The following is a 27,953-nucleotide window of genomic DNA, read 5'->3' on the forward strand; positions in this document are numbered from 1 at the left end:
TCTTAGCTTTCACTTATCTCAAAATATACTTATTTCACCTTCATTTCCAAAGAATATTTTCCTCAGATATAGATTCTGGATTGGAAGTTCTTTTTTTCTTTCATCACTTTAAAGATGTTGTTCCACTGTCTCCTCAGCTGTTCATGTCTGCCTTTTTCTGTTGTTTTCTGATGCATGCATGGGACTAGAAAACATTCAGACCCTGAGGCTCATGGAACCTGACTTTTTTGGCAGGATGGCTTAATTATTGGTTTTGGTTGCTGACTTAATTTTAAAAATCTATTTGGAAGTTTATGGCCCTTTTCTGACCCTTTATAAATAATTTTATCATTTCTAATAAATGTCTCATAAATCAGTAAAAAAAAAGATTTTTCTCATTAGGCTTTGTTTTCAGTAGTTTGACTACAGTGTGCCTAGATGTGGTTTTTCTTTGAATTTATGCTCTTTGGGGTTCACTGAGCTTCTTAAATTTATAAATAATCTTTCTTCAAATTTTGGAAATTTTCACCCATTATTCCTTCAAGTAGTTTGTTTGGTTTTTTTTTTTAAGATTTTATTTATTTATTTGACAGAGAGAGACATAGTGAGAGAGGGAACATGAGCAGGGGAGTGGGAGAGGGAGAAGCAGGCCTCCCGCCGAGCAGGGAGCCCGATGCGGGGCTGGATCCCAGGACCCTGGGATCATGACCCCAGCCGAAGGCAGACGCTTAACGACTGAGCCACCCAGGCACCCCTCAAGTAGTTTTTCTTCCCCATTCTTTCTATTCTCTCCTGGGATTCTAAATAACCATGTGTTAGACCTTTTGGTATTATTACTCCACAGACTACGTTTTAAAACAAGATGTTCTGTTCTTTTTTTAAATCTTTGTTCCTCTTGGTGTATCAGAATGGATCATTTCTATTGATCAACCTTTAAGTTTATGATTCTTCTGTCATCTGCAATCTGTCGTTAAGACCATCCAGTGGGGTGCCTGGGTGGCTCAGTTGGTTAAGGGTCCTGGGATCAGCTAAATCTCAGGCTCCCTGCTCAGTGGGGAGCCTGCTTCTCCCTCTCCCTCTGCCCCTCCCCCCTCTCATGCTCCTGCACATGCTTGCTCTCTCTCTCAAATAACTAAATAAAATCTTTTTTTTTAAAAGACCATCCAGGGGCGCCTGGGTGGCTCAGTCGTTAAGCGTCTGCCTTTGGCTCAGGTCATGATCCCAGGATCCTGGGATTGAGCCCCGCATCGGGCTCCCTGCTCGGCGGGAAGCCTGCTTCTCCCTCTGCCACTCCCCTGCTTGTGTTCCCTCTCTCGCTGTGTCTCTCTCTGTCAAATAAATAAATAAAATGTTCTTTTAAAAAAAGACCATCCAGTGAATTTTTCACTGCAGACATTGTATTTTTAAATTCTAGAATTTACAGTCTGTTCTTTTCAATAGTTTCTTTTTTTCCCTGTTAAAATTTTCTATTTCATAAATTCATTATTATTCCCTTGGAGCAGGTATTTCTTGCATTTACATTTTGACATTTTACATTTTTACATATTACACTTTATATTTACATTTTACATTACACACTTGATAATATGTTCATCATAATAAACATAATGGCCAAGGTGTTAAGTAGTAGGGTTGGTGCATATAATCCATTCTTTATTTATTCATGTATTCACCATTCAACAAGCATCGACTGTGTACCTACTGTGTCAGGCATTGTTCTACTTGCTAAGAATTTGGAGACAAACTAGAAATGGTCCCTGTTCTCAAAGAGCTCTCAGAATGGTAAGAAGAGGCAGGCATGTAAATGAATTGGCTGATTTGATATTGGGGGGGGGTAGGGTTTATACAGAGTACAGCAGGGACACCAAGTGGGCCAATCTACCTTGGGAGGGTCAGGAAAGCCCTTACAGAGAACGTGACCCTTGCACTGGCATAGAGGAGCTTAAAGAACATCAAAAGGAAGGTGACCAGTGGGCAGACAGACATCGAGATTTGAAAAGCAGAAGAGAATTTGGTCCTGGACATCCAGGTTTGATAGTCTATAGCTTTCAAGTGGTTGTGTGAGGCTGAAGGAATGGCTGAGATTCCGCCCGATGGCATGACAGGCAGCCTAAGAAGATGAGCGTGAAACAGAGTTGGTCTGAGGCTTAGTCAATGAAGGATACTGGGGCAGATTGTGTTGGAACTGAGGACCAGTCCCCAAGTCTGAGATACTCAGAATTAAGCTTATCCTAATACTTTAAGAACACAGACTCTGGACTCAGACAGATCTGAGTTCTCTGTCAGCTGTGTGGCCTTAAAGAGATTGCTTAAACTCTTATTTGGCTCAGTTCCCATAACAATAGAATGGGAGTAATAATAGTACCTGCCTCAGGGTCATTATAAGAATAAGATGAAATAATATTTATAAAACAGTGCCTGGCACATAATGAACAATTATCAAATAGTAGCTGGTGTTATCGATTCATTATTTAAATGGATGTGAAAGACTAGGAACAAATTTTAATTTCTTTACCACTAGACTGGAACACGGATGCACTCATTTATTCAAGAAATATTTTTCAAGGGGCACCCGGGTGGCTCAGTTGGTTAAGAGTCTGACTCTAGATTTTGGCTCAGGTCATGATCTCAGGGTCATGGGATGGAGCCCTGTGTCAGGCTCAATGCTCAGCACAGAGTCTGCCTGAGTTTCTCTCCCTCTTCCCCACCCCGCTCTAAAATAAATAAATAAATCTTGGGCGCCTGGGTGGCTCAGTTGGTTAAGCGACTGCCTTCGGCTCAGGTCATGATCCTGGAGTCCCGGGATCGAGTCCCGCATCGGGCTCCCTGCTCGGCGGGGAGTCTGCTTCTCCCTCTGACCCTCCTCCCTCTCATGCTCTCTGTCTCTCATTCTCTCTGTCTCAAATAAATAAATAAAATCTTTAAAAAATAATAATAATAAAATAAAATAAATAAATAAATCTTTAAAAAGAGAAATATTTATTGAGTGCTTACTATATGCCAGGCATGGTTTTTTTGTTTTACTTGGGAAAAACAGCATCTGTGACCTTAAGATCTTAACCTGACATTAAGAACCCAAGGGATCTGAAATTTGAGTGGGGGAAAATGTCTTCTTTTTACTAAACTAATTAAAATTTAGCATTTCCTTCAATTATGAATGTAGACAAACCATGGTATTAGCAGCATATGTGACTTTGTCACCACCAGAAATATTTTCATATCATGTTAGTTATTGTAGATATCTAGAAATATTTGCTAGAAATAGCATTACTTCAAAATTAGGGAGTTGGTAGACCATTTTAGATACTGTTATTTTATATGGTAATGAAGAAGTATATATATATCACTGCAAAAATATAATTATTAGCATGATTTATGTCCATAAGCATATTTAGAATAGCTGCTTTGAAAATATTGTCTGTGAATTACAGAGTCAGGATCATCTCAGGGTCAGTTTCCCTTAAATGTTTTTTTTTCTTAAGTGTCACTACATTGTCTTGTTTTTGTGTTTTGTTTTTTTTTCTAGTAATTAAGCATCATATCCTGGACATTGTCAATAATGTTTTCTGTTGGCTCTGACTTCTTGCTTTCTGTTATATTTCCCCAGCTGCTTTAGCCGGCAGTTAACTAAGCTAAACTCAGACTCCAAACTCTGTCTCCCTCGTGTTGGGCATCAAGTGAAATGTCTGCTCGGTTCTTCTCTTGGAGTCTGTCCTGTGCATACACCCAAGAGTCACCAGAGATTTGGGCAGAGTGTATATGCCAAATTAGGGTTCCCCGTCTATGGGTTCTCTCCTCTCCAGGATTTTCTTTCTTGCTTTCCCTCTGAAATGGTCACCCTGAACTCTGTCCTCTGGGTCTCTGAGTTTTAGCCACCCAGCATGACATCCTCTGTGGCCTGCCCAGGAAACCCAAATTCTACCAATTTTTTAAGGAAGAAACAATGCCAATATCACACAGACTCTACCAGAAAAGTGAGGAGGAAAGACTACTTCTAACTCATCCAATGAGGCCAGCATTACCTTTACATCAAAACCATACAAAGACATATGAAAAGAAAACTACAGACTGATATTCTTTATGAACATACTTGCAAAAATTCTAAACAAACTTTTAGCAAATTGAGTTCAACAAGATACAAAAATGATAACACAATATGACTAAGTAGCCTATCGTGACAATGCAAGCTTGATTTAAACATTCAAAATTTTATCAGTGTAATTCAGCATATTAACAAACTAAACCAACTAAAAAATAAAAAACACATGATTTATGTCTTAGTCCATTCAGGCCGATATAACAAAATACCACAAACTGGATGCCTATAAACAACAGAAATTTATTTCTCACAGTTTTGGAGGCTGGAAGTCGAAAATCAAGGCACCAGCATGGTCACATTCTGATGAGGGCTCTCTTCCTGATTCATAGCCAGAACCTTGTTGTTATGTTCTCACATGGTGAAGGGGCAAGGCATCTCTGGAGCCTCTTTTGTAAGGGCATTAGTCCCACTGGGACATACTTACTTCCCAAAGGCTCCATTTCTTAATACCATCACCTTTGGGGGCTAAGGTTTCAACATATGATTTTTGGAAAGATACATTCAGACTATAGCAATCTTCTCAATAGATGCAAAAAAAAAAAAGCATTTGACAGAGTCCAGCATCTATTCCTGATAAAAACTGCCAGAAAACTAGAAATAGAAGGGAACTCCCTCAACTTCATAAAGAACACCTACAAAAAACCTACAGCTAACATCATCCTTAGTGGTGAAAGACTGTGGGCTTTCCCCTCAATATCAGCAACAAGACAGGGATGTCCACTCTTAAACTTTCTGTTCAACATTGTATTGGAGGTCCAATTTTGGCACATTAGGCAAGGAAAAGAAATAAACAGCATCCAGATTGGAAAGCAAGAAGTAAATTGTCTTTATTCACAGATGACAGGATTACCTATGTAGAAAATGCGATGGAATTGTCAGAAAAGTTACTGGAATTAATATGTGAGTTTAACAGGTTGCAGGATATAAAATCAATATACAAAAATCGATTGTAGGGGCGCCTGGGTGGCTCAGTCGTTAAGCGTCTGCCTTCGGCTCGGGTCATGATCCCGGGGCCCTGGGATCGAGTCCCACGTCGGGCTCCCTGCTCAGCGGGAAGCCTGCTTCTCCCTCTCCCACTCCCCCTGCTTGTGTTCCTGCTCTCACTATCCCTCTCTGTCAAATAAATAAATAAAATCTTTTAAAAAATCAACTGTATTTCTATATACGAGCAACGAACAATCAGAAATGTAACTAATGATGTACTATACAGTGGCTAACTGAACATAATAATGATAATAATAATAATAAAAGAAATTTAAAATTTTTAAAACAATGCCACTCAAAACAGTATCAAAAAATGCAATACTTAGGAATAAATCTGACAAAATACATAAAAGACCCGAACACTGAAAACTACAAAATATTGCTGAAAGAAATGAAAGACCAAAATGAGAGAAAGAGACCTTGTTCAGGAGTCAAAAGACTCAATATTGTTAAGATATCAATTCTCCCCAAACTATTCTACAGAGTTTTTTTTAAAGATTATTTATTTATTTATTTGACAGAGAGAGAGAGAGAGAACAAGTAGGCAGAGAGGCAGGCAGAGGGAGAGGGAGAAGCAGGCTCCCCGCTGAGCAGGGAGCCCAAAGCAGGGCTCGATCCCAGGACCCTGGGATCATGACCTGAGCCGAAGGCAGCCGCTTAACTGACTGAGCCACCCAGGCACCCCTATTCTACAGAATTTAATCCAATCCAAATCCAAATCCCGGCAGACTTTTTTTTTTTTTCTGGAAACTAAGATGATTCTAAAACGTATATGGGAATGCAAAAAAACTGGACTAGTTAAAACAACACCGAAAAAACAAAGTTGTAGAACTTAAACTACCTGCTTTCAAAGATTGTTAGAAAATTACACAAACCAAAACCGTAAAGATAGAAAATACAACAAGAGAACAGCAGAGAGAGTCTTGGATCCACGCACTTACTGATATTTGATATAGGCACAAAAAATAGTAAAGAAAGATAGTCTTTTCAACAAATGATGTTGGGGGGCACCCGGGTGGCTCAGTGGGTTAAGCGTCTGCCTTTGGCTCAGGTCATCATCCCAGGGTCCTGGGATCGAGCCCAGATCATCATCCCAGGGTCCTGGGATCGAGCCCCGCATCGGGTTCCCCGCTCAGCGGAGAGCCTGCTCCTCCCTCTCCCTCTACCACTCTCCCTGCTTGTGCACTCTCTCTCTCTCTCAAATAAATAAATAAACAAAATCTTTTAAAAAATTATGCTGGAAGAATTGAGTATCCAGAGGCACAAAAATGAACTTGGACTCATATTTCATACTACATACAAAAATTTACTCAAAATGGATCAGAAACCTAAATAAGTATAAAACCTAAAACCATAAAACTTCTAAAAGAAAACAAGATCTTTGTGACCTTGAGTTAAATAATCTTAGATGTGACACCAAAAGCACAATCCATAGAAAAGCAGATTGATAAATTTAACTTCATCAAAATTTAGAATTTCTGCTCTTGAAAAGACATTGTGAAGAGAATGAAGAGGCAAGCCACAGACTGGTAGAAAATGCTTGCAAAGCATATACCTGAAAAAAGACTTGTATCTAGAATATATAAAGAAGTCTTATAACTCAACAATAAGAAAAATAACCCAATAATAATAAAGTGGGCAAAAGGTTTAAGCAGACGTTTCACCAAAGAAAGGTATATGATGGCTAATGAGGACATAAAAATATGTTCAACATCATTAGTCAGGGAAATCTAGAATAAAACCAGAAAGAGACTACACTATATACCTATTAGAATGGCTAAAATTAAAAAGACTGACCATACCAAGTACTGATAAGAATGTGGAACTGGAAGTCTCCTACGATACTAGTGGGAATGTAAAATGGTAATTTTTTAAAAAGTTAAATGTACCTCTACTATATCATCCAGTCATACCACTCTTGGTATTTACCCAAGGAAATATATGTACATATAAAGGATTATACACAAATGTTTATAGGAGTTTCATTTGTAGTTGCCCTAAACTGGAAACAACCCAAATGTCCATCAACCAATGAATGAATAAACCCATTATGGTATATCCAAAAGAATACTGATTTTATGATTCCATTCATATAAAACTCTAGAAAATGCAAACTACCCTATGGTGACAGTGGACAGATTAGTGGTTGCTTGAAGATGAGAGGAGCAAGGGAGCAAGAAGAGAGGGACTCTAAGGGACACAAGGAAACTTTGAGAGTAATGGATATGTTTATTGCTTCGATTGTGGTGATGGTTTCATGGAGATATATATATGTCACACCTTATCGGATAGTACAGTTTAAACATATCCAGTTACATGTCAAATATACCTCAAAAGATCTGTTTTTTTTAAATACACCTACAAGTAGATAATAAAAAAGACAAACAACCCTATAAAAGTGGGCAATCTATTTGAACAGACACTTCACAAAAGAAAAATATAGAAATGGCCAGTAAGCACATAAAAACATCATACTCAACATGATTAGTCATCAGGGAGATGATAATTAAAATCACAATGAGTTGCCACTTCACACCCACTTAAATAGCTAAAAATAAAGGCTGACAACCACAAACGCTGAGGAAGATTGGAAAGAAAAGGAACTTTCATACATTTCTGGTGGGAACGTAAATTGTACAACCACTTTACAGAATATTCTGGCAGTTTCTCATAAAACAACTATCCTATGACGTGGCAATTCCCTTTCTAGGTACTTATCTGAGTAAAATGAAAGCATATGTCTACAAAAACTTGTACACAAATGTTCATAGCAGCCTTATTTATAATAGTCCAAAATGGAAACCGCCCAGATCATAAACTGGTGAATGAATAAACCAACTCAGATATATCCAGACAATGGAATACTACTCAGTAATAAAAGGAAAAAAGCAATAACACATTCAACAACATAGATAAATCCCAACATCATACTGAGTGAAAGAATCCAGACACGTAATAGTATATACTGTATGATTCCATTCATATAAGTTCTCAAATAGGCAAAAGGTATCTGTGGTGGAGAAAAATTAGAACCATGGTTACCTCTGTGTGGGATTGTGGTGGTGACTGACTGGAAATGCGCACAAGGGAAATTTCAGAGGTGCTGAGTGTTCTATATCTTGACAGGAGATTGGAGTATGTGTTTGTCAAAACTCACTACATGGGGCACTTAAGATTTGTGTGTTTCACTGTATTAAATTTTACCTGCAAAAAAAAAAAATCAGTAAATAAGGGTACGCCTGGGTGACTCAGTTGGTTAAACATCTGCCTTCTGCTCAGGTCATGATCCCAGGGTCCTGGGATTGAGACTTGCATCAGGCTCCCTGCTCAGCAGGGAGCCTGCTTCTCCCTCTGCCTGCCTCTCTCTCTCTCTCTCTCTCTGACAAATAAATAAATACAATCTTAAAAAAAAAAAAAAAAAAAACAGAACAGTAGGGGCGCCTGGGTGGCTCAGTCGTTAGGTGTCTGCCTTCAGCTCAGGTCATGGTCCCAGGGTCCTGGGATCAAGCCCCGCATGGGGCTCCCTGCTCTGCGGGAAGCCTGCTTCTCCCTCTCCCACTCCTCCCTGCTTGTATTCCCTCTCGCTGTGTCTCTCTCTGTCAAATAAATAAATAAAATCTTAAAAAAAAAAAACAGTAAACAGGTATTGATCTCTAGCTAATGTTATGCATACTGAAGTGTTTGGGGGTGAAGCCTACTGATGTCTGTAGCTCACTTTGAAATGGATCAGTAAAATAAGGATGACCTTCCAGTCAAGCAAGTATAGCATAATGCTAATTGTAGAATATTAGTGTTTGGTACCTAAGTACAGATCTTTGAATTGATCTGTATATTGCAAAGTTTTCATAATAAAATCTGAAGGAAAAGTAAGAAAAAAAGTTGTTAACATCTAATGGATAAAATTGTCACAAGAATATTTAAGAAGTTGGTTATCATTATCACTAATAAAGCATTAAATGTTTATTAATAAAGGATGAAAAACGTGTTAAACCGTGTCTTTTAGACTCCGTTTCAGTGCCCAGCTTCACCCCACCAGTGTGGCTCTTTTTTCGCTTGGCTTACTACAGTCCAGCATTTTCCTTTTGGTCTTAGAATATACCCATTTTATTCCTGGCAGAAGGCATTTACACTTGCTGTCCCTTTTGCCTTCAGATGCCCTTCCTGTCTTCAACAAGCTTCACATGGTTGAGTCCTTGTCATTCAAGTCTCACATCAACGATAGCCTCACCGAATCCCCCCACCATCACTTCCCAAACATCACCTTAACTGATGCTCTTCACAGTTCCTATCACTCTTATGTGTTGTATGCTGACCCTTGTTTATTACCGTCTTCCTTAGGAAACAGGAGTCTTCAAGAAAGCATCAACGGGCTTAGCACACTGCCGCGCAAAGGCAGCTTCCTAGATTTCTGATGACTGGCACCAAAGTCTTCTGGAACTGGCTGCAACGCCCCCCCTCCCCCCGCGAAGACTCCCGTTGGTTTTTCTTCATAGTATGACCTATTTTGAAATTAACTCAAATACTTTTCCCCTCTACCCCCATTCCCACACTCGTGCGCGCATACCCGCACATACTCACAGGAGCTCTTGGGCGCCAAATGCGCGCCCCCTGAGGGCAGGGACGCGGCCTGGTTTTGCTCACAGCTCTATTCTTCCAGCAAAGGGCTCACAGTAACACTGGTGACTCAGTGAGGCGCTTCGACCCCTCCCGTGAGATCTGGCTTTGCTCTGCTTTGCTTTCTGTTCCCATCCCCCCGCTCACGCCCGTCCAGAAGGCGCCCGAGGGGGCGGGGTTCTTTCCATCCCTTCATTCCTTCCTTCATGGGCTAGTTGGTTCGTTCGCTCATTCATTCATTCGTTCGTTCGTTTATTCATTCATTCACTCGTACATTCATTCCAGTCCTCCCCCCTCCGCTAGGCAACGGGCCCGCACGCGCAGATCCCCCGTGGTCGCGCCTGACCCTCCCCCCGGGCCTCAGCCCCGCCCCCTTCCCGCCCCGCCCCCTATCCAGGCCAATTGGGGCTGGCTGGCCGGGCGGGGCCGGGGCCGGGGCGGGGCTTTGCTCCCCCACTACCCCCGGCGGCGCCGGCGGCTCCGGAAACGCGCCGCGGGGCTGCTGGGCTCAGCCGGGCGCTGGCGGCTCCGTGGCGTTTCCTGCCACGCCGGGCCTGCCTGGGCCGCGCCAGCGCCGCTCCACCGAGGGCTGCGCGTCGGCCGCCACGGGGCCGGGGTGAGCATGAGGGCCACGGGACGATGTGCCCAGGGTGCGGGAGGGTGTGCGGGATCGGGCTGACCGTTTGGGCCACGGGAGGATGCGCAGGGGGGCAGCCTGAGAGAGTGCGCGGGGCTAGGGTGAGTGTTCCGCAGAGTGTGCGGTGGGTGGAGACCAAGCGTTTTGGGGGGCCGTTTCTGGGCCCGCAGGGCCCGCAGGAAACTGCTCGGCCCTGAGGCCATCCAGAGTGAAGGACGAGTCCCAGATGGCGGGTGCGAGGAGGCCCGAAGGCCTTCTCGCGGCGGGCGGGGGGCGGCGGTCAGGGGCGGGAATCGCGGATGTGCCGAGGCCTACGCTGCTTTTGGGGGGGACCCTGGGAACTGGTCATTATGGGAAGGAGGGGACCCCTGCCCCAAGCGCAATGGAGGCTGAGGGGGGAGGGGGCGTTGGGAAGGTTAAAGGGCTTTCCCCCAGTCTGGGGGAGGGGCTGAGCCGCAGTCTGGGGCGCTGGGTGGATGAGCTGCGAAGGGTTCCTGCTGATGGAGTTCCTCCTTTCCTTTTGGGTGGAGGTTGAGCCTCAGGTTGGTGGGGAGGGATGGGGGGATAGCCCAGAGCCCAAGAGCTGTGAGGGAGCGCGAGGGGGCAGCGCTTGCTGGGGGAAGATGAGCTCAAGGCTCTAGGTCTGAACAGGGCTTTTTTTGTCGTCCTTCTGGGGGCCACCATCTCCTCCTCCTGTGCCTCCCCCTTAAACCCCTTTGCTGCCTCTAGTCTATATTTGGGTGATTAATTACATGTCTTTTTCCATCCTACCCCCACAAACACACACTTGCCTGCCGCCCAAAGCCCATGGTCCCTTTCAAACAACCCCCCCCCCAAATCCTGGCCCTCTTCCCAGAGGTCCCACCCTGTTCCAACTGACGCCCTCCAGCCAACGTTGGCCTAGCCTGGCTGCCAGCCCCCTTCAGTCTCCTTGGTCAGTGAAATATTTTCTCTTAAACCTCAGACCCGACATTTTTCCTTTACCAAAGGATTTCAGAGGAGATTGCCAGAACAGCACCCCCTCTGGGTACTGATGCCTACTCACCCCCTTCCCCATCCTCCCTCCCCCATTGAGCCTTTAAGTAGAAGCAGCTTGCCAGGCACAGTCCAGTCCATTCCCCCCAAAATGTCCCTGGATCTATGTTTAGAATCCTATTGAACAGTGATTTGCAGCCTTCTTTGAGTGAGAGACCCCTTGGAAAATCACTAGAAAGTGTGAATTCTCTTCCCAGGAGTCTGACAATTGGCGCAGACAGTGGGATCCCATCCCGGAAGCTCACAGGCCTGAGTCCTGTCTGCTGAGTGCTGGTGGTGAGGAAGACTCCAGATTCTAGATAGGCCCAGTACTAACAAGGCACAGTTCTACCTTCCAATCCCCAAAGTGCTGGCTGCAAATGCAGATTCCTTGGCCCCACCCACACCTGCTACTCTGCCCCTTGAGTTCTTAGCAAACCCGAAGCCAGGATTCTCGTGCACTGATCCAGCCTCGGTCCTAACCTGCCTGGGCTCCCCAAATGAGCATCCCTCATAGCTGTGTAGACTCTCTCCTATCCAGGGCAATGTAACCTAAACAAACCTATACTTATAATTTATTTTGATTTTTAGTAAGATGCCATGCGTCTTCTTGGGAAAGGGGGAACATAAACCTTTTCTCAATTAAGTACAACAAACACTACAAAATCCCCTTCTGGTCTACCTTCTGGCTTTTTATAGAAGGGAAAGACAACGGAAACCTAAAGAGAGAGGGACAGGTGCCCAGGCAAAGTGAGAGAGGAAAACCGGGGAAGATGGAGACAGATGCCTCCCACCCACGCACACAGAAAAAGACACGCACAGACACAAACATCCCAAGAGAAACAGACTTTCCTGGTGAAACACCCGCTCTTGGCCCTTTAGGATTCTGCCACTTCTAGCCGCAGTGCGTTTGCACAATACTGGGTGGGCCCCGATAAGGCCTTTGTGGCCACATCCTGGTGAGACAAGTTGAGAGCACGTGGAGGCCAACTTCAGCTCCAGCCCAGAGGCTTGGGTCAGCATCCTGGCCTTGCCTGGCTGGGTTGGACTGGGATCTTGGCAGTGTGTGTTGTCTCATCCTGTCCTTCGGTCAAGCACTCATGACCCAAAGAGACATGTTCCTGGAAGGTGCACCCGAGTCTGCTTCTGTCCCCCTGAATTATTTCAGTCCCAACAGGTGGGACATTACCTGCCTGACTTATCACTCAGAATTGGCCTGAGACACAATGAGCCATCCTTGCATGTCTCTCTGGGGTGAGTCTGGGGGTTTACAGACCATGTCTGCTGGCCTTAAAGCTGGTCGTGCTGTCAGAAGGCCCCATGGGTGAGGATGCAAGATGGTGGGAAGTATCCTTTCGTTTCTGGAAGCACTTCTGTTTGCATATATGTCAGCGTCACTGAGCCGTCTTTGCCCAGGGACAGCCCTCGGTGTGAGCAACAAGACTCGAGGGAGGACAGACACCCAGTGAGGAGAACTGGGAATCTAGGCAGTCATTTGCATGGGACAGAAAGCCACAGGCACCCATCTGCATTAGTGCTGAGGAGTGAGGTCTCTTGTCTGACCTATAAAGACACCCTCCAGGGCATTTTTGCTCTGCCCAGAACTGAACACCACGAGCTCGCTATTGTCTTCCAGGGCCTGAGGACATTCTGCCACAGGTCCTTGTTTAGATGTTCCAGGGAGTCCAGGTATTTCTGGCATCCCTTAGAAGTTTCTGGAAGCTGCTTGATAGAGCCAGTTCGGGTGGCCTTGCTGCCTCTCCCCTGCCCCACTGCCCAGGGGAAAAGGGTACCTGCTAGGGAGGTTGCATGGCCGTTGGTGCCATGGAATTGATGAAATACTGATCTTTTAGGCTCAGATGCAAACTTTACTAGTACATTCTGAGGAGGGATTCTGAGCTCACACGTCACCTTTTAAAGACACCTAATTATTCACTACTTTTTTGACATGGGTTGGTTTTTGTCTCCATTGAATTCAACTCTTAATTTCTGTTCTTTCATATCAAAGTGGAATGGTTATTTTGGTTCTCAGCGTTTCTGATTCTATACAGAAAATTTGATTTAAAGAAGTTGATTAGAATTTACATTGCCATCTAAAGCACATATGAGGAATATTTCTGCACTCACATGAGCTCTCGTGTTGTAGAATACATGATTTTTCAGATTGTCAGGCAGGGGTTTAGCACCGAGAGGATCTCCCTGTGCTCATCAAACAGTTGCAGTCTCTCTGGCACTTTGCTTGGTCCAGGGTGGAATCTGCCGTCAACCTTTGCTAGGGCCTTCACTCTCTGGGAGTGCATAGGCATTAGACTATACTTCAGATCCCACTTAAAGAAGGAGAAAAATATTATTTATATTAAGAGACAGAGATTTGTTTTTCCATAATCTTTCTCCAAACTGCCATTTCCCAGGTGGGTGTAGGAGTGCACCTTATGAGTTTTGGGTGAATCCAAGTGCCTTATGGTCAAGGTCAGCATCGTCTTCTGTATCCCATCAGGTGCATTACTATGGTGTTCATATTCTTCCTGGAATTGCTTTGACCTTGACCCCTGCAAGTCCACTTTTGGAAGGCAGTGGACAACTGTATTTGTCACTCTTGTCACAGCATCCGGCTTCTTTCCCAGGTTCCACCATTTCAAAGCAGAGCGGTCGTACAGCATGGCTTCTAAATGATCAGATGATCTTCGGGATTGGTGATAATTTACTTTTAACTGCAGTGGGGGTTAATGTGTATTTTATCATACAGAATTTAGCAACTTTTGTGAAAGAAGGGCTCACTTTTTCCCTCCTATTTTTATGAGCACTTTCTAAATGATCTCTGTATGTCCGTGAGTGCTGGGACTGTGTGTGGTGATCTGAAGTTCTTGCAGGTTAGGTCCCCTGGGCAAGCCTGATACAGGAAGGGCCACTCCTGTTGCTGCATGGGAAAGGATAATTAATAATTCACTTGGGGGTTGTGGCTTGAGGATTTCAACAGTTAATCATTCCAATTAAGTAAAAACACTTTGATAGGATCTGCTCAATTAAATAGAACGCTTCAGGAGGATGTGCTCAATTAAACATGGGTGGCTTGGAAGAACTGTGTGTAAGTGTGAGTGTGAGAGAGAGAGAGAGAGAGAGAGAGAATGATGTGTGTGACTAGCGCCCAGTGAGGGTCTCTGATGGTATATCAAAAGGATGATTTAAAGCCAGTCCCCTAAGTCCATATATATCGTTAGGCTATTAGGACATTCAGTAACTGCCTATTCTCTGGATATGGCCTGGTGTTAGAGGACTGCATATTTCCTTTCTTTGGTGTGGCTTGAAAAGTCTTAAATCTTGGGAGCTGGGCCTCAGGCAAGTTACTTAACCTCTTGGATCCATGACTTCCTTCTGTGTAAAATGGAGGTGGTAATAACTATTGGTTGCAGTAATTAAATGACGTGAAGGGAGAAGCACAGTACCAAACATGTAGTAGGTACTCTGTAACTAGAGGTTTGCTCCATTTAACGTGCCCCTCCCCCCACAGTTTATCCCATGTCCACTCGGCGCCAGGAGCTCCTGCAGATGCTGGGGATCCAGGGGTGACCAGGAAAGAGAAGGTCTCTATCCTTTGGGAGGTGACGTTTCTCCTGGGGAGTCAGGTAAAGACAATTTCATTTCAGAGGATGATTTTTAGGTAGTGAAAAGTGTTACGAGTAAACGGTGACTGGGCTCGAGAGTGAAGACACTTTAGGAGGTAACACTTGAATGAGGCCTGAATTCTTAGCAGGAACTACCTGCGGCATGTTCAGAGCCCCGAGGGGCATCACCTTGGCATATTTAGGACAGAATGAATGTCAGGGTGTCTGGAAGGAATGACTGAGATGCGGGGTGCAGGATTTGGGCCAGGTGGGCTGGGCCAGGTCTTTGTAAGGGGTTAAGGCCTTAGGTCTCGGGCTTGAGGACAGTGAGACAAGTTTTAACAGGCCATCTTTTTCAGAAGGTAAATATGAGATGCTCTGTCCATTCCACTTGGCAGCAAAACCTCAATGTCAATGGAAGTGAGTTTTCTTAATGAATTGTATCAGTAATCTACGACCAGTTTGTTTTGTATTGGAAGCCAAAGTCAAACCAGACATCAAATGTATACCAGGAAGAATCCCAACTGCTCAGAGGGGGCTCTACCCAGGTGCCAGTGGGACACAGAGAGCTTGGCCGCTGGGTACCTGGGGCTTCACTCACACACGAGGGAAGCACCTGTGCTGGGCAGTGGGTTAGAGAAGGGAATGGGGCTTCTGTGGATGTTGAGACTAAAGGAGGCCTTCTGCTCACACCCATCCATGGCACTGAGAGCCTGGGGAGATGAGCCCAGGAAGTCCCAACCCCGTGGTCCTATCCCTGAGCTTTCTGGGCCTGCCCACACATTGCTCTCAGCCCTTCTCCCCTGTGTCTGCCATGCCCGTGTGGGTACCTCAGGATGTTGCTCAGCTTTCAGGGCCATTCCCCATTGTTTCCTTGGCCTCAGCCCTACCCCCTCACATGCTAAGAATCTTTCTTATCTGAAGCCTACCCAAATCTTTTTAAATTGTTATTCTTTTCTGATTACCAAAGAAATGCAGCTTGGTTACTAAAAATTCACGTGTTGCAGAAACAGAAAGCAGAAGACCTTTCTAAATCTAGACTCTACCCCAGGGTGGCACACATTACAGTATGGGTGTGCTTATTTTAGCTGCAAGTCACTCCGTTTACTCCTTTTTTCTCCCGAAATGTAAATGTATACTTAGCTGTTCTCTCCCCTTCCCCTACTCTCTTTGGATTTTTTAGTAAACAGTTACTGTCTGTCTCCATCTTCTATGAAGGATTTGAATTTTTGTAATCTGTGTGTCATCCGTATTAGCCACCTGTTGATTTTTTTTTTTCATTTTTATTTCTTTTTCTTTTTCTTGTTGTCTACCACTTGTTGATTTTATGTTTAAGCTCTCCAGTTTTCTTCCTGCTCTGGGTTCTAGGACTCTTCAGTAAGGTCTCCAGAGCTCTGAGCCACATTCATCATTCCCCCTCTCCTCTTCTTATTTTTTTTTTAAAGATTTTATTTATTTATTTGAGAGAGAGAATGAGAGACAGCACAAGAGGGAAGAGGGTCAGAGGGAGAAGCAGGCCCCCCGCTGAGCAGGGAGCCCGATGCGGGACTCGATCCCGGGACTCCAGGATCATGACCTGAGCCGAAGGCAGTCGCTTAACCAACTGAGCCACCCAGGCGCCCCTCCTCTTCTTATTTTTGACATGGGGATTATTTAGACCTATGGTATATTGTTTTCCATCGTTTTACTTTTCACCTATCTATGTCTTTACATTTAAAGTCTTTATGTTTAAAGTTTCTTACAGACAGCATAGAGTTGAGTATTGTTTTTAATATAGTCTAATAATCTCTGCCTTTCAATTGGAGTGTTTAGTCCATTTAAATTTAACTTAATTATCCATGAGGTTGGATTTAAGTTTGCCATCTTGCTATTTGTTTCTATTTATTCTGTCTGTTCTTTTTCCTTTGTTTCTTTACTCTTTTGGATTATTTTTTAGAATTGTATTTTATCTCCACTCCTGGCTTATTAACATGCATCAGAGTCTCAGAGGGCTTCCTTAAACACACAATCGTATGTTTTATTTATATGTATGTTATAAAACCCACAGTACCTTATTATTATTTTTGCTTTAAATGGTCAGTTATTTTTTAAAGATTTAAAAATAAAGGGGGTAAAAATGTTTTTACATTCCTGGTGTTCTTCATTCCTTTGTGTCCATCCAAGTTTCCATCTGGTATCATTTTCCTTCACTTGAAGAACTTTCTTTAATATGTCTCATAGTACAGGTCTGCTGGTGACCAATTCCCTCAGCTTTTTGTCTGAAAAAGTTTTTATTTTGCCTTCATTTTTGAAGGGCATTTTCCCTGAACATAGAATTCTAAGTTGACAGGGTTTTTTTTTCCATTAGCACTTTAAAAGTGTCATTCAACTGTTTGCTGGCTTGCACATTTTCTGATAAGAAGTCCATAGTTATTCTTATCTTTGCGCTTCTGTATATAACATGTCCCCCTCCCCCCTCACCCCCCCGCTGCTCTAAGATTTTCTCTTTATCACTAGTTTTCAGCAATTTTATTATGACGTGTTTTGGTATATGTATGTGGTTTTTTTGGTTTTGTTGTTTGTTTAGTCTTGGTAAGGGTTGGCTGGGCTTCTTAGATCTAGTTTTCATCAAATTTGGGGGAAAAAATTTCAACCATTATTTCTTCAACTATATTTTTATCCTTTCCCCCTTTTCTTCGTCTTTTCAGATTCCAGTTACATGTGTGTTAGATGATTTTCCATTATGTCCAGGTCATTGAGACTGTTTTGTAAATATCTTTTTTTTTTTTTTTTCATTTTGATCTTCATTTGGGTTAGTTTCTATTGCTATATCGTCAAGTTTTCTAATCTTTTGGGGGGTGGGGGTTGGACCCTGAACATCTCCCTACCTGTGTGTATCCTGGGAATTGTTCAGCTTAAATCTAATCCTTCTTTTTATCCTCAAGTTTTCTAATCCAGTGTCTAATCTGCTGTTAATCACATCCAGTGAAATTTTCTTTTTTTTTTTTTAAAGATTTTATTTATTTATTCATGAGAGACAGAGAGAGAGAGAGAGAGAGGCAGAGGGAGAAGCAGGCTCCCAAGGAGCAGGGAGCCCGATGCGGGACTCGATCCCAGGACCCTGAGATCATGACCTGAGCCGAAGGCAGACGCTTAACCATCTGAGCCACCCAGGCGCCCCCAGTGAAATTTTCATTTTAACTGTTATAGTTTTCACCTCCAGAAAGCCCATTTGGATCTTGTTTATATTGTCCATTTTTTTCGTTATGTTTCTGTTTTTCTTTCAATATTTATACATAGTTAAACTAGCTGTTATCCTTATCGGTAAGTTCTACCAGTAATCATTTTTGAGTATTTCTGTTGACCTGATTTTCCTTGCCATGGATCACAGTTTCCTGCTTCTTGGCATTTCAGTAATTTTATCTTGGCTGTTGGACGTCATAGAGATCATATTGTTGAGTGTCTAGATTTTGTTATTTCACTTTGAAAAGGGTTGGACTTCCTTTGGGGAGGTAGTTATTTGTGGACCAGCTTCATCACATTGAGGCCTATTTGTAAGCTTTTCTAGAGCAGGTGCGGGGTAGCTGTGGCCCCAGGAGTCAGTCAGTCCTCCTACTAAGGCATGGCCCCTCTGAGTCTCTACTGAGTGGCCCAGGTGATCACTGAGGACTCTTTACTCTGGTTGGTTGAACCCTGAACATCTCGCTACCTGTGTGTGTCCTGGGAATTGTTCAGCTTAAAGCTTCCTGGCAGTTCTTTTCCTAGTCTTTGGGAGTTTTATTATGTATGCGTGGCTTGGGAGTCAGGAAAGGCTCAAGGGGAGCCTTATGCTGATTTTTTGGAGCTCTTTTTTTCTGCGTAGCTCCCCCCTTTCTGGAACTCTGCTCTGCAACTTCTAGCTGCATCAACTGCCCTGGATGCTAGTCTGTGTCTTGATGAAGCCACCAAGCTCCGTTTGAGTCCCCCTTCCCGGCACCCTCAGTCTAGAAATTGCCTCCAGGCAGAACCGGGGCAATGATAAGGCTCATCTCAGTTGTTCCTCTTCTCTCGGGGTGATGATCCTGCACTTCCTGCTGCCCAATTATCTGAAAACTTGTTTCAAATCTATTTTGTCCAGTTTTTTTTTAAAGATTTTTATTTATTTCTTTGACAGAGAGAGACACAGCGAGAGCGGGAACACAAGCAGGGGGAGCGGGAGAGGGAGAAGCAGGCTCCCCGCGGAGCAGGGAGCCCGATGCGGGGCTCGATCCCAGGACCCTGGGACCGTGACCTGAGCCGAAGGCAGACGCTTAACGACTGAGCCACCTTATGGCAGGGCATTGTTCTTTGTTAACAATATCATAGCCAGAAGTAGAAGGGTCTGTCTATCCCTTTCAATATGTGATTTTATGTAAAAGTCTTTCCGGAGTGTCTGGGTCTTCTACTCCTTGAGCTAGTGTAAAAATGCCTCCTTTTCATTTAGTTAGGAATTAAATTGAATTGACCTGACATCAGAACAGAAACTGTGTTCCTGCTTCTTTTGAATTCGCTGAAATGGGAGGCCTCTGAGGCACACACCTTTGTGGTAATATAATTACACCATTCCACGTATTTTGCAATCTGGAAGAAAAAGGTAAATTGTACATATTGTTCAGATCTTTTATTTAGCAACTTGGTGTTTGAAGATCTTTTCTTTGAGGCTTCTCTTTCTAGTTGTTTTGTCCAACTTTTCGTTTTGTCAGACATTTCACAGAAATGTTCTTGTCTGCATCTGTCTCACTGTCACCTGGTTGACTGTTTGAGCTGGGTGGGGTATGGCCTCTAAAAGGCCTTGCTTCTGGCCCACAACACCTGGATCCTGCTCTTTTGTTGCCTCTCTTCGCTCCAGTGGCCCAGTCTTTTCTGTTGCCCTTACAAAGTTGGAAAGATCTCTCACTTCTCGCTTAGTTATTTCTTCTGATATTCTTTTGGGGACGCTTCCTTCCTACGCAGTGTGAGCCTTGACCTCTTTGAGGCTGGCTGCTGGGAGGCCTGTGGCCGGCCTGTCTCAGAGAGCCAGTCTCGCCACCGTCTCCATCTGTGTCTGTATTCCCTGGGCTGTTCCTGGGCCAGCGTTCATTTGTCTTGTCTGGGTTCCCCCTGGCCTGCCTGTATTAATTCTTTGCCAGTCTGTTTCCCCCAGTGTTTGGGGTATGTGTTCTCAGGCACACCTGTGCTCTGGCTTGTCACTCAGCTGCTGGGCAAGAGAAGACTGAATAAGATTTAAAACCAGGGAAAAGGAAATCACTAATCTTGTCCTAGGGGACCCAAAGGCAGGGCTGCTGTCACTCATGGCTCTTTTCACTTTCCTTAGCTCTGCCTGCCCCCCACCCCCCCCCAGGGTCTTGCCCTCCCCCAGGATGGAGCCCCAGGAAACCAGGTCCTGGCAAGCCCTCTTGAGATACTCGAGGCCCAGGTGAGCTGTGCTTCCCTCTGCCTGGCTTAGGAATCTGTCACTGCTCCCTGATTGTGGCCGTGACCTCTACCTCGTTTCCCAGCATGACACACTACGGGACCTGAACTCCAGCTTATGCCTGTCCTCCCTCTGCTTTCTTCCCGAGTCTACCAAGAAATGGACGCCTGCTGGGGTTGTAATTCCCATTATGCTGGTGGGGGAGCTGCATTTCGGTCCAGGAAAGCGATTGAACTGAGGTCCCTCGGGAAGACAGTGGGAGGCCCGGGCCATGGCCCAGGTGTTCTGATGCTTGGTCAGATTCTCTTTCCAGGACTTCTTTAGGCTTGTGCTTAGATCTCCATGCTAGCGACGCACACCCACTCCAGACCCTCACCTCTTATCCCTGCTGTTACTAGTGCTCCCCCCACCTCATTCTAGAACGGATAGAAGGACAACTTATCCCTGGGAATTCTTTCAGGATTCAGTGACAGTTGACGACGTGGCACAGTACCTCACAAAAGGAGTGATTGAGACTGGACGCCGAGCAGAGGACACTGGCATATTACGGGAATGCGACCTCCGTGGGTAAGGATGGCCCTAGCCCCTTCCACCAGCTTCCCCACAGCTGCATGGTCCTACACAGCTGGGTGTGGGGTTAGGGCCACCCGGAGTAGCCCTACACAAGCTTGCCTTCTGGGGCCTTATACCGCCCCCACCCTGGGGATCGGCTGTAAGAAAACCCAAAGTGCCTGCCACCCTCAGCGTTTCTTTTTCTTTTTTTCTTCTCTTTGGTCAACATTTCAAAGTAGCAGGGCTCCCTCCCAACTCCTAATGGCATGGAAAGAAGCCCTGTCAGTGTTTTCGTGGGAAAGAAATTAGAACAAACGGGCCACTGTCATCTAGGAAACTTTTTTAAAAAATCACGAATTACCCAAAAATCACACGGCCATTTTATTATGGTTTACTGTTGAGGGAGAGGTTGACGCAGCAAGGCCCTCTGCCCTATCAGGGGCTGCCCCTGTGCGGTGGGCAGGGTCGCTAAGACAGGAGCCCGCCGGGGGTGAGGTTTGGGCACAGTGCGAAGTGCGGTGAGCGGGCCCTGGGGAATGTGAACCCGGAGAAAGGGAGGGTCCGCGCTCCTGGATGGCCGCCTGGCACTGCATCCGGGGGGGCCCGGGGTCTGCCTCATCCGTTCCCTGGAGGGAGCCAGCCCTCGGGGAAGGCATTTGGAACGGATGAACGACGTGCCTGAGGGCACAGCCACGCTCGACTTTGTGGCTTAAAAGGGTTTCATCTTTGAAGGCCCTGCCCCGCTCTGGCTGCCGGCAAAGCCCTTTTCCTTTTCCGTGAGCAGGAGTTCCTGTTGTGAATCCGACCTGGTGTGAGGACACGCGCTGCTGGTATCTGCCCCGTCCCCTATTGCCGAGCGAGCGAAGCATTCTGGTGAGTGCAAAAGAAACCCGAAAAATGAAACCGTTGTGGGGGGACAGCCAGCTGAGCCTGTGGGGAGGAGGTGCGGCCGCTGCTCTCCCATAGAGCGGGGAGAGCTCCTCAGGGCCGCTTCAGTGGTAGGGGGTGGGCAGCAAGGAGGCCTGTCTGCGCCTTTCGTCTGTCGTCCTTGCCTCTAGTTGGATGGGCACCAGCCGGCCTGCCCGCAGCCTCTCCGGGCGCTGTGTTCAGCAGCTGTGTCAGGAGGACTGCGATTCTCGACAAAGGAAAGTAACCTCCTTCCTTCCTCCTCCTCCTCCTCTGCAGAGGACCAGTGTCTCGCGGTTCTCATGTCAGAAGGCATCTTGGTGACCCAGCAGCAGGCGATGGGTGAAGAAGCTCAGCCGCAGGAGATGGCGTCCACGAGCTCCCCGCGGGCCGGGGAGCCCAGCCCCGGGCTCAGACAGAACAGGGGCTCGGAGGGGGGCGGGGGGAGCCTTCAGAACCGGCCTATGGAGCATCACTTCGCGTGTAAAGAGTGCGGGGATGCCTTCCGGCTTAAGGTCCTCCTCGTGCAGCACCAGAGAATTCACAGTGAGGGGAAGGGCTGGAAGTGTGGTGATTGCGGGCAGGTCTTCAGGGGGGTCTCGGAGTTCAACGAGCACCGGCTGGGCCACGTGGCCGCAGAGCCCCAGCCTGGCCCCAGCCGGGCCCCGGAAGATGCTCCGGAGAGAAGGGAGCAAACGGAGAGGGAGGCGAAGCCTTTCGAGTGCGCGGAATGCGGGAAGAGGTTTAAGAAGAACGCGGGCCTCAGTCAGCACCTGCGGGTGCACAGCCGGGAGAAGCCCTTTGACTGTGAGGAGTGCGGGCGGTCCTTCAAGGTGAGCACGCACCTCTTCCGCCACCAGAAGCTGCACACGGCCGAGAAGCCGTTCGCCTGCAGGGCGTGTGGCCGCGAGTTCCTGGATCGCCAGGAGCTTCTCAAGCACCAGCGGGCGCACACCGGCCACCTGCCCTTCGACTGCGACGACTGCGGCAAGTCCTTCCGCGGCGTCAACGGCCTGGCCGAGCACCAGCGCATCCACAGCGGCGCCAAGCCGTATGGGTGTCCCCACTGCGGCAAGCTCTTCCGCCGGAGCTCGGAGCTCACCAAGCACCGGCGCATCCACACGGGCGAGAAGCCGTACGCGTGCGGCGAGTGCGGCAAGGCCTTCCGCCAGAGCTCCAGCCTCCTGGAGCACCAGCGCATCCACACGGGCGAGCGGCCCTACGGCTGCGGCGACTGCGGCAAGGCCTTCCGGGGCCCGTCCGACCTCATCAAGCACCGGCGCATCCACAGCGGCCTGAAGCCGTACGAGTGCGACAAGTGCGGGAAGGCCTTCCGGAGGAGCTCGGGCCTCAGCCGCCACCGGAGGACCCACAGCGGAGCGAGGCGCTGCGAGTGCAGCGCGTGCGGCCGCGTGTTCAAGAGGCGCTCGGCGCTGCAGAAGCACCAGCCCACCCACCACGCCTAGGCGAGGCCCCGCCAGGCCCCGAGGCCCCGGGCGCGGCGGCGGCGGCGGCGGCGGCGGCGGCGGCGGGTCCCCGGAGGGGCGGGGCGGAGGCAAGGAGATGAGCGGTCCCGCAGCGCGGAGGCACTTTCGCGTCACCGAGGTCGAATCCGGCCTATACTGGCACCAGCAGCTTCTAAGCGTGCGTGTTCCCCATTTGGCCTATCGACAGCAGCTTCTCCGACGGCCTACTTTATTTGGACCAGTGTGACGGGCATCAGGTCCCTTCAAGGTTTTCCAGCCCGCGGGCCTTGAGCCCAGAATGAGAGGAGAGGAACCTGCGCGTGGGGGTGGAGCGGGGCGCGTAGGTCCCCTTCTCCTGGCTGCTCCCTCCGGGGACGGGCCGCGGAGCTAGTCAGCAGCGATGGCCTCGATGCAATGGGACCCCAGCTTTCCTGAAGACAAGATAGAGCCCCAGAGTTGTTTGGCCTACTTGAATTTATAAATTGTTAGGGATGTACATAGAACCCTCAGATGTCTTGTAATATTTAATTTATTAATTCAGTTATACGTACAGACTGTAAATCACGGATTACACAGAATAATATATTACTGTAGAAAATACTCCTGTTTTGCCCTCACGCCACTCCACAAGATGATTGCTTTCGGAATCCTCACATGCATCTCCGACCTCACCGTCTTCACCAACCTCGTAGCCCCTTTTGAGTCCCCCGACAGTTTAAAAGCACATCCGGTGGCTTCCACCCATCGAAGCTGTGTGCCCAAGGCTCTCACTAGAAACTTCCTCCTAAGCCATAATGACGTGTTCACATCACGTTAGGACAGTTGGTGGTGGTGGTGTTGTTTTTAAACTTGTCCCATAGCTCTACACCATAACCACTTACCGTGTTTGCCTTTCTTAAATGACCGTCAACAGACTTTTTTGACGCATCTATAACTTGGCATTGTGAGGTCATACTCCCAGGAATAAGTACTGAATCTGGCCTAAATTGCTTTTGCGTCCATTTTTCTTCAGCCGGTCCGTTCTGGTGACCTCCGTGTGCGTCCGAAACTAGCATCAGTTGGGGTCTGTTGCGGGTTCATAGGTCTTGTCCTCAAGCAGTACTGTTCTGTTCAAGCTCAAGTAGTTGAGAGAGCATCCCCATAACAGGGACATCTCAAGGACTCAAGTATGAGGTGATGCCTCTTTTTCGGGAGCGACAGCCTCTCCTCCCGTGGAGGCAGCCCTCCGTTTCGGGCTCTGTAACACAGGGGTGATCACAGGACTACCTCCTAAGGTTATCGTGAGAACTGCGACGCCACGCCTGGCCCGAGGGTGCACTCAGTGAAGGTCGTCTGCTGTCATCACCATAATTATTGCTGTCATTCTATGGCTCCTCAGTACGGACCTGGGGATGGACCCAGGCCTCCTGACTGCTAGTCTCCTCTTCTTTCTCTCGTGCAATGACTTAAGTCGTGTTCCTGTTTTCTTGCATGCAAACCGTACGTTCATCTCCTTTGACCAGTTATCAAGTTACCTTTGGATATATTGACTTTATACAGCGGTTCTTTCTATATCGATTGTGATGATCTCTTTTCCCGTTTTATTGCTTTGCTCTTGGTAGCAGTTTTATTACATTTTTGTCGTGCGAGCTTTAAGTTTTACATATCTGAGCACTCACCGTTGTCCGTTAAGCCGTAACTTTCATTGCTTCCATACTTAGATACGATGATGTTTTCTTCTAGAATTTTAATTACAAATGAAAAGTTGAAAGCCCTGCCCCACCAGAAGGTGGATGCCCCAGGTGGGCAGGCTGGATGGGAAGGGGCCAGAGAAGCAGGCTCTCTCCTCATCCAAGACGCAGACTCTGTGCATGTCTGTGGGCAGTACTTGACTATCCAACCTGGCCACGCAGACACGCAAGAGAAACGTCCATCTCGGATTGGCCAGAACATTCTGACTGTTCCTCAATATAGCCCTACCTGTCAGCAGCAGGCCTGGGCCTCAACTAGATCCATGGGGTGGTCCAAACGTGGTCTCGGCTGCAGCTGGCTCTCCTTCAAGCTCCGGGGAGCGTTGGCCATGCCCGGCATGGATTCAGTGCCTGAGCAGCAGATCCACCCAAGGCACATCTCCTCGAACACAAGAAGACTCACTTGACCGATGCTGTCATGTGGATGGCATCCTCCTCCTAGTGAGTGACTCTGGAACTAGAAAGAGGTCAGTTTGGTGGCTTTTGCTTTGGGCAACTAGGGGGAAATTCACCCACGTGTTCTGATGTTACCTCCTGCAGCTACACCTAAGAGGAGCAACAGAGCAGAGGCTCGGGGCGGACCCGTGCCCTTCTGATGCCCTGTGCGTCACGGCCATAGAAGCTGGCCACAGCAGGCCCAGGCTGTGACTGTCAGCGGCCATGCCCAGGAGGGGCAATAAAACAAGGGTTTGGAGGGCAACCGTGCCCTTCTGATGGCCCATGTGGCATAGAAATCGAAGCTGGTCATCCTGGGGCTAGGCTGTTACTCCCGACAGCCTCCCCCAAGAGGAACGGCAGCAAGGGCTGGCCGGAAAGCTGGCCTCCAGTGACCTGCCGAACCCGCAGGTAGAAGCCAGCCGCACCGGGGCTGTGGTGTGACCTGCCAGCAGCTGTGCCCCAGGGGCCACTAGCGGGCCCCTAGAGGGGGTGTACCCTTCCTGGTGGCCCCCACCCCCACCCCCGCCGAGGCTGAGACGGAGCTTCTCAGCAGGAGCGCCCGGAGGAGCTTCTCAGGCCCCCATCCTGGGAAGCAAGGTCCCCTGGTGACCGCTGTGACCTTAGCCAGAAGGTCCTCTGGAATGGCCGCCGGGCCACGGGAGTGGCTCTCTGTGACGTCTCCATCCTGGCCCTCGGGCTGGAGAGAAGCCAACAGCACTTGTTACATAGCCGCTGCTTTTGCTCTGTGGCTTCCGGGCCGGCTGTGTCCGCAGTCACTGCTGCCTTCTGCATCACTGGTCTGTTTTCGAGCTGTCAGGACGCGTTCGACACAGCCGCCATTGGGTAAGGAACTTGACTCGGACGGGGGGCAAGTCTGGCAGCAGCTCACTAGCCGTTTGTCAGCTTCTCTGAAGGATCCAGATACAGTATTAGCTCAGAGCTTCGCGTTGTCGCGGCGTCATGCCCTCCTCGACTTCTGCCCTTCTCAGTTCTCGCGTTCTCTCTGACACAAACCCTCTTCTAGAGTTAACACTAAAGACCGCGTCTTTTCTGTCGCTGTGTTTGCGGGTGACGTCCGTGCTCTGTCCGGCTTTAACATGTGTCCTGTAGTCGCGCCGAGTTCAGTGCTCGCCTCTCGTAACTTGGGGGTGGGTTTCCTTGGGCCCCGTAGGTATGCTGCATCGTCAGGTGCAAAATGTGGTCAAGCGTCCTAGTGTGCGTGCTCATCTATGCATTTGTGTATCTACCTCATTTCGTTTTTTCTTTCTAATCCCACACATTCCTTTCGCAAGGGAAATGTAGAGCAGTTGGGTTACATAGAATGCCGACTCTCATTAGAAATAGAGCCTTTTCTTAGATTCTGAAAGAAACCTTCCATTGCTTTTATTAAAGTTTTGAATACTTGCTGAAATTTTTAAATGAAAGTGGTTGTTTACCATTTTTGCTGCTTATTACGATTAACTGTGTTGATTAGTTATGTCTTACCCACTTCTGCACTTCCAGAGTGAGCCCCCCCACCAAATCGCAGTGCTGGCATTCCACGGGCCCAGGGTTTCAGCCTTGTCGTGTGCCCTGGGACCCTCACCACCCCCCCCCCCCCCGCCAGGCCGCATTAATTCAACCAGAACCGAACACTTGACTCGAGGGCAGCAACCAGTCATCAGAGCCGACTGGACACGACAGGCTGGGCCTTTCCGGTTCAATGTCTGTGAAGTGCAAACGAAAAATGAGAGAGGAGTTTCTAGTTGGTATTGGAAGAAAAAGGGAGCCACACGATATTTAGAGGAGTTGACCCCATGGGTGGCACCAGCTGGAAGACGTGTGGGCTCCTGCTAAGCACTCCGGAGCTGCCTCAACTCCATCACCCCGACGGAGTCCTGGCCTCATTATGTTCTTGGATTTCGGGCAACTGCCCCCATCAGATCATTTGTGTCCCCACCGTAGTCTCCCTTGACCTGAGCCAGCTTGAGTGGGTCTCTGCTTTCTGCAATCTGTCAAGAGTCAGTTGCCTTTTACCACTTGGCTGCTTCCTGAGAAGAATCACATGGCTGGTTTTCCTCATGTTCTACCCGGCTCGAGTTCCTGGCCCAAGTCCCACCTGACTATCGGAAACACCTGTTTGAATGTGGTACTGAACTCCGTTCACTCAGATGGGTAAAAATCTATGCCTTTTAGTCTCAGTGAGTTGGACCAATGCCTTTCTGTCCAGGTAGCATAGCTGTACGGATCCCCTGTTTGTCCCATGAAATGAGTTTAAGTCAACACCCACCCTGTTGTTTATTTTGGAGGTGTCTCGCTACTTCCAGAGAATCCATCAGATTGGGGAATTGAGAATTTCTCTATTATTGGTATACTTACATTCTGTACTTCTCCTAGTATCAGTTTAGGTGTTTACCTTCAAAACTAGAAATGGTCTCTTTTAACTTGGCCTTCAGTGTTCTTTGCATATCTAGGAACAGTAGCCGTGTCTGCCCCGGTCCATATTTCAGTTGTTGGCGCTCTTCTCTCATTCCTCCCTGATC

General features: G+C 47.3%; 1 protein-coding gene across 7 annotated transcripts; it reads left to right on the top strand.

The window, feature by feature from the left end:
- Positions 1–10,166: 10,166 nt before the first annotated feature.
- On the top strand, positions 10,167–25,615 carry ZNF275 (zinc finger protein 275). Of its 7 annotated transcripts, XM_035011555.1 has the most exons (6): positions 10,167–10,292; positions 14,836–14,950; positions 20,241–20,342; positions 20,800–20,906; positions 21,676–21,764; positions 22,077–25,615. In XM_035011555.1, exon 6 carries the CDS (start codon positions 22,100–22,102, stop codon positions 23,261–23,263), a length of 1,164 nt encoding a protein of 387 aa, XP_034867446.1. In that variant the 5' UTR covers positions 10,167–10,292; positions 14,836–14,950; positions 20,241–20,342; positions 20,800–20,906; positions 21,676–21,764; positions 22,077–22,099; the 3' UTR covers positions 23,264–25,615. The 7 variants fall into 7 exon arrangements, with proteins under 7 accessions (XP_034867446.1, XP_034867454.1, XP_034867480.1 ...); XM_035011563.1 differs by lacking the exon at positions 14,836–14,950; XM_035011589.1 differs by lacking the exon at positions 14,836–14,950 and having other exon boundaries at positions 20,268–20,342.
- The last annotated feature ends 2,338 nt before the right edge of the window (positions 25,616–27,953 follow it).

Source organism: Mirounga leonina, unplaced genomic scaffold (genome assembly GCF_011800145.1).
Source record: "Mirounga leonina isolate KUSES-001 unplaced genomic scaffold, KU_Mleo_1.0 Mir_101799, whole genome shotgun sequence".
Lineage (NCBI taxonomy): Eukaryota > Metazoa > Chordata > Mammalia > Carnivora > Phocidae > Mirounga > Mirounga leonina.

Bases quoted from the DNA above. Each gene is read 5' to 3' on its own strand.
- ZNF275 (XM_035011555.1), top strand. From the start codon at position 22,100: ATGTCAGAAGGCATCTTGGTGACCCAGCAGCAGGCGATGGGTGAAGAA.